The sequence below is a fragment of the Aplysia californica genome, unplaced genomic scaffold, assembly GCF_000002075.1.
Source record: "Aplysia californica isolate F4 #8 unplaced genomic scaffold, AplCal3.0 scaffold01931, whole genome shotgun sequence".
Taxonomy (NCBI): domain Eukaryota; kingdom Metazoa; phylum Mollusca; class Gastropoda; order Aplysiida; family Aplysiidae; genus Aplysia; species Aplysia californica.
In genome coordinates, this window is record NW_004799201.1 from 9,549 (window position 1) to 16,545 (window position 6,997).

Below are 6,997 nucleotides of genomic sequence, written 5' to 3' on the forward strand. Positions count from 1 at the left end.
AAGTGTGTGTGTGTGTGCATATTATGTGTGTATCTTAATGTACCAACAATGTTATGCACCACCGCGACAGATTAAGATCAATTAGGGGGCGGACTGTTTTGATCAAACCTGTCAGGGCCAAGCCAAGCCAAGCCAAACTGAGGGAGATACAAAACTCCAACAGAAAAACGAAGATATTCCTTAAAGTAAATCTCCCCTTCGCAGTAATCGAACTCACGTCTTCTGCTCGCAAACAAAACGATTTAATAATAGAATCACAGGCGCCATTTATGAAGTCTGAATTGGGATAACAGGAATCGATACAATTCGTTAAAGCCAAATGAGGTTTTCAGAAAGAAAAATTGACATCAGCAATGTGAATCTCCATTTTCACAGGTATTCCAAAGGCTGCCCCAAATTTCCATTCCACGCCAACTTTCCCTCTTCTCATCATCGCTCTCATCGTTGCGGTCGTCATGATTTCTGCGTTTTTCATCTACTTTGTCGTCGTCCGTCCCCGCAAGCACGCTCTTAGAAGACTCTACAACGCTACGGTGAGCCACAGTTTCATACATACCTTTGTCAGTGTGTGATATACTCGTACAGGGAGTTGCTACAGTAGGTATACAACAATTATCACATCATTGTGGTTGAATGTGCTGTGATATGTACATTTTGTCAGCTTTACTTCTCTTCTCATATTGAAATTTAATGAGAGTGATAATATACATAATATACATTTTTATGTATACCTGCATGTTTTTTTACGGTCCTGTACAGTCAAGAAAAATGTCCCTCTGGGATAATAAAGTATTATCTTATCTTATCTTATCTTAATACTTAATTGATTAAAGTTATTTGCTGGAGAACTGCAGTCGCAGTAGACAGCAAATGATATGAGGCTCCATACATAAAAAAATGCCCAAACCAAGAGAGAAGCTCGCACGCTTCCCAGATCCACAAGCGGAAGTGGAGTTTTTAAATGTTCAAAATGTTGCGAACTTTTCTCTGCCAGAATTGGTCTCATCGGCCACAGCAGAAGACTCAAGTCATCTTTACCTTTAGTTCTCCTAACTCTTTTATTTCGTTGGAGAAATATTCTCCTCTACAGATGTATTGATCATCGTCAGAATTGACGGATGAGTTATCATTTTTATTACATACAAAGTTATTTGCAAATCAGATTAGATGCATTAAAATATTATATTTAATGAAATTAAAGATATACCCAAAAGACCAACCAATTTAACGTGAGAATAGTTTTAATGAATTTTAAGTATTGCGACAATGATGTGATATTTACTGTATACCACTACTTTTGCACCTTGCTGCGTTATAAATGTAGATGTGTTTCGGTCTCCCTACACAATTTTGAACATTAATTAGTTGGCGCTCTACTCCGATGCGGCCCGTCAGGGCCAACCAGGGCTGAGAAGAAAGTCCCAGCAAACAAAAGGAGTTACTCGATAAAAGTAGTCGTCCCACACAGGAATCGAACTTCTGCGCTCGACGGAGAAGGGCTTAACTATTACGCACTACACCACATACACCAGTAGAAGAAGTCGAAAAGCAATGTAAACGATTATGGCAACGATAATGTCCATTTTGAAGCATACAAATGTTATTCTATTATGCTAATATTTACACGGTTTGGTGCTAAGATTGAACGCTAAATGACCCCTGCGATCATTTCTTAAATTCCCCAAAGTCACGTTTTTCTGTTTCGGGCTGCAACATGCAAGGTTATACCTAGCAATATAATCTGCTTTTAAGTGTGTAGTTTTTCATGGACCATCTGTTTTGCCCCGCCCCCCCCCCCTCTATCAGAGCACGGAACACCTCACCAACACCTACGAGCAAATTGTTGGAAGCCCATGGGAGCTACAGAGGGGTCAACTCAACCTTGGCAACGAGTTGTTGGGCAACGGGCAGTTTGGTCAGGTCAAGAAAGGTCAGGTCAAGATAAGCGGTAACAAGATCCCAGTGGCCATCAAATCACTGAAAGGTGAGTTGTTCAAGTGCATCTGAGCCCTCGTTTTCGAACTACCTTGACTTCTTTTTCCTTCCAAGAAATTCTCAACCGAGGTCTGCACTCTCTATGGGGCCACACGAGCGGCTGTGATGTCATTCGCGAAAGACTTATTAAGCACTTATGATTTTAAGAACGTGTGTGTGTGTGGGGGGGGGGGTTACTTCTGCATACTGAGCTTCTATTAAAGACATTTGGACTACTCCGCGTGTGAGTTAACCACTATTTATTTGTCAACTCTTGAGAGATTTTCCATTATTCGTTCAGTGTGGTTGTTTCGGGGAAGGGGAGAAGGTTATACAACATTATTTAGAATTATATGGTGTGGTCTGCTCCATTTATTTTTCGGTGCAATTGCAATTATTTCTTCCCATTCCTGAACAAAGGTGACAAATGAGTTGTTTCTGGCAATCCATGAATGGAGAGGTTAACCAAAAATCGCTACTGGGTTCAAATTTGTAAATTTTCAATTGATGAGATTTTCTTTTAGCATAATGTGTCTTTTAATATTTCACACTAATAAATTATAAAAACTCCGCCTATAAATTTGACATACCTTTACTCAAAGGGTTAAAATCCGAGAAGTAACTCATTTTGTCAGTACGCCTCACATATTAAAAGTTCTGGCCCGTCGTGTCATAAACTACCTACAACTATGCAAGCAGTATTAGTCGTCAAGATGGGGATGATGTTGTTTATTATGGCTAGACGCTTCTCTGTCTCTATTTGTCAGTGGATCCTATAAACACAATTAGAGTTAGTTGGCGGGCCAAACAATTATTGTGCAACCGCACTCCTCATGTTACTTGATACCATTTTAGTTTTGTGTACTTTAGACTGGAGTCTGTAGAGGAGTGGTTAGTCGCTTCGCTGTTGCGTACAGAAGACCCAAGTTCGATTCCTGAGTTGGAAGAAATTTTTATCGAGTATCTCGGTCTTTCTGTTGGGATGTTGTATCTCTCTTAGCCCAGGTTGGCACTGACAGGCAGGCCAGAAGACTGCCTCCTAAATTGTCTAAATTGTTGCAAAGGGGATGTTAAAACACTAGGAGTAGTTTAGTTAAGTTATAAATTTAGTTTTAAAAAAGGCTCAACAAGACGGTAATAACTGTCATTTCGTGCAGAATAAAAGCAAGATAGACAGACCGGAGCAAAAGAGGTAAAAGCACGACAGATAGACAGACCGGAGCAACAGAAAGGGAAAAGTAGGATCTGCCGGTTGCGCCCTCCATCTATCCGAGTTTCTCACAACACCGTGATAATAACATGTGTATTATGTCTATTCTGTACTTCAGTGTTTGATTATCCGTTAGACGGATATTCGCGGTTATGGCAACGATAATGGCCATATCAAACTACAGAGAAAGTATGTCTTATGAGAATGACGGGCACATTATTTGACAATAAAATATCGAGTAACGACCACTTCAGTCATCTTTCTTTCTTCTTTAATAATTTACCATTGAAGGATCCCTAATGCACAATGCCTTTGGTTCCCCAGACAACGCTTCCGAGAAAGACAAGCGAGACTTCCTGAACGAGCTTTCCATTTTCAAACGTGTTGGAAAACATCCTAATGTTGTGTGTCTGGTCGGTGCATGTCATATCAGAGGTAAGAGTCACGCGCTGAATGGGAGAGCGGAACTACTAACTGTCCTTTGTGTGTAAGGCAAAGAGCACAATCAATTAAATTGCACACGTCTGTAGCTTGATTTACAGTTGACACAATTTGTTTGAGTTTGGTACTCGATTATTAATATTATTATTGTTATATTCTGTTTGCATATTTCTCGTGTTACAGTTTACTGTGCACCACCACTGAATTTAATTGTGAGCTGGGACAAAGTGCGATTGTGATCGTTGGTTTTTTTCGTGTTTTTTTTTTTTTGGGTTGTTTTTGTTTTCTTTGTTTTGTGAGGATAGGGATGAAGGATCGGGGCTCTCTACCTTATTTGGCTGGGCCCTATCGGAAATTGGTTTACTGTTCAAAGATAGTGCCCCTGGAATAACATTACCATTGGGAGATTCCATGACCTGTATTGTATTGGAACTGGTGTTATGATAAATGACAAGACTCGTGCAGTTTTTTATTCCAAAAAAAAACGCAGTGAAGAAAATTTGAAATACCTTGCATTTGGCTTCGGGCCTTTGGGCACTATTTGTTTCTTCCCCTTCCTTGCCGTTCTATGTAATAGTAGTTGTATGATGATGATGATGATGATGATTTTTTTTCCTTAATGGGCCTGGCGGACTCCACGAAGAAATCTTCGAGCGAGAGCGAGGCTCTTTTTCGACTCCATTGTCAATATGCTTAGCGGCACCTCCACTCGTCCAAATAACTCCATTCGAATTGCCATTGTTCCTGGACATTCAAACATTAAAATTTGTTTGACATCCACCTTTTCATGACCGCATCTTCGGCAACATGGGCTGAGCTCTTCATTTACAAAGTTCTTATACCATCTTTAGCTCCAGTGATGGTCTGACCGCAGTCTGGCTAGCTCAATATGGTCCCAGTGACATGTGATATTTTGTTCCTGCTTATAGGAGTACCCAGAATACACATCTTCCAGGTGCTGGTACTTAGCACTGCAAGGTGGGTCTCTGATTTCCCTCTTTATCACGGGAAAGACTACTCTGTATGTTGTTGGTCGTCTGTCTCCTTCAATCTCTCTGGTTTCATTAGCAGCTTGGTCTGCAGCCTCATTTCCTTCTATTTCAACATGGCTTGGAATCCACTGGATTTTCATTGTGGCTGTGGCTTCACTGAACTTGCGGCGCAAATCATTTATGTCCGAGCTGTTGCCTAGCAGCCCTTTGCAGAGGGACTGACAGTCGGTCAAGATCAGCACGTTGGTTCTACAGTGGCAATTGTCAGCAATCCATTGTGCAGCAGACATCATTGCCTGGCATTCCTCGTCAAAAGATGATGTAAGGAATGCATCTTTAGTTTTAATAATTTCTGTTCGTGGTGGTTCATCATTCATCATCACCACTGCTGCTGCTCCACCTTCGCGGTATCCTGCGTCAGCCGATCCATTGGTGAAAATTGTCACATCTGCACCAACCTCTTTGATCACATCCTCAGCAGCTTCACGTGCCTTTACAGGATCATCACCTTTGCCTTTTACTCCTCTCAGTTCTGTCCGAATTTCGATTTCGCCATGGGTCTCCCCTGGACAAGCTCTCACCAGATTGATCAGCCATCGATTCCCTGCTTCAGCGGGGGGAGGTGGTCTGCTAGATCGGTGCCCATCCGAAACCAACTTTTCCTGCTGTTTTTAGGCTTGACTGCTTGATCAAGGGCTTTCTTTCTAGGATGGTTGTCTGGCAATCTCTTAGCCATCTCTACAGGCTTGAGGCATGTTCTTTTTGTATAGGTGGTGTAGTGCACAATTCTGGTCTCATAGCTCAGCGCTTATGTTGGTGTTGTTTTCAGTTGACCTGATACAAGGCGGAGGGCTTTGTTTTGTATTCTGTCCAGGGCCTTTGCACTGGTCTCACTCAGCCAAGGCTGCCACGCTGGGGCAGCATAATCCATCTTGCTTTTCACAAACATCTTATTTACTTTCTTGAGCGACTCCTTACCCCAGCCTCATTTTGAGTTGCTGACAGCACCGATAACCTTCATTTTTGAGGTTGCACTTTTGACACTTCCTCAATGTGCTTGTTGAAAGTTAGCTGTCTATCCAGGTAGACGCCCACAGGCGTGGAGTGGGGTTGAATGGTCTCTTTTTCCCTTCGATCTGAATTATTTGTTGCCACGTTGCCTCCTTCACCCATGTTGAGAAGAAGCACACCTCATCATCATGATGATGATGATGATGATGATGATGATGATGATGATGATGATGATGATGATGAGTGAGTGAGCGTGCACGCTGTTTTGAAACCAAATTACACACATCTTCACTTTGTTACTCCAGGAGTGATGTACGTAGCCATGGAGTACGCCAAGCACGGAGACCTCAGGACGTTCCTACGTCAGAGCCGGCGTCTGACGTCACTGCACGAGTACGATAACACGACGTCACCGTTCTTGCATACGGCTCTTAGACCTCAGGCCCTGATCAAACTGTCCTTGGACACTGCAAGGGGTCTTAAACATCTAGCTGACAAACAAGTGAGTTTTAGTCCAATCAGTTGCTTTTTATTTATTTTGTTTGTGTACTTGCATGCACTGTGTGATTGTTTCAGAGTGCCACAAGGTCTGCTGGAGTAATAATACAGATTGTTAAGCGCATATAACTTGCTTTTGAGCAAGAATTTGTGCCATACAAATGCTATCCATCAATATTATTATTATTGTATTAAAATTGGAGGTATATTTGCATCACCACATACATTATTTTGATCCTTTAGGATGTGGTCTGGCGGCTTCGGTCCTGCCTGCTAGAACCAAACCGGGCCGCCGAGGGGGATACAATGTCCCTGTAGACGCACGAAGACACTCGATAAAAATATCTCCCCGCAGGGGAATCGAACTCATGTCTTTTGCGCGCGACGGCGAAGCACCAAACCGTTACACCATAGACGGGGTCTGATATGAGTTGCGTCGCAAGAATAACACGAATTGAGTGGGAATAAATCGCTTACTGTCAATTATTAGCCTTTGAGGAATATTATGTCTTTTTTTCAAAGTGACATGTTTTTGTTTGGGGGTTGTTGTTGTTTTGTTTTTTTGTTGTTGTTGTTTTTTTTGTTTTTTGTTTGTTTTGTTGTTTTTTTTTGGGGGGGTCGTAGAAGCAATAAATTCCCAAAAATAACAGAACTGGGGAAAACAAAGCCAGCATTAACATTTCAAGATAGTTTCATAACGTAATTTACCATATGTGCACTTAGAGTACTAGTCCTGGCTACTTTTTGCTACCCTTATCTTTCCCTTGCCCTTTATAGTTTCTTTCCTTTGTGTGCGTGTGTGTGTGTGTGTGTGTGTGTGTGTGTGTGTGTGTGTGCGTGTGTGTATGTATGTATGTATGTATGTATGTAT

The 6,997-nt window shown here is 41.8% G+C and overlaps 1 protein-coding gene across 1 annotated transcript in view; it reads left to right on the forward strand.

Moving 5' to 3' along the window:
* LOC101845444 (vascular endothelial growth factor receptor 2) overlaps nt 1-6,997 on the forward strand; it is a gene marked incomplete at its 5' end in the record, with an annotated part of 25,134 nt that overhangs the window by 9,314 nt on the left and 8,823 nt on the right. Inside the window, 4 exon segments of the mRNA XM_035973721.1 lie at nt 376-533; nt 1,807-1,984; nt 3,509-3,619; nt 5,934-6,130. Of these exon segments, the coding sequence (XP_035829614.1) occupies nt 376-533; nt 1,807-1,984; nt 3,509-3,619; nt 5,934-6,130 (644 nt within the window).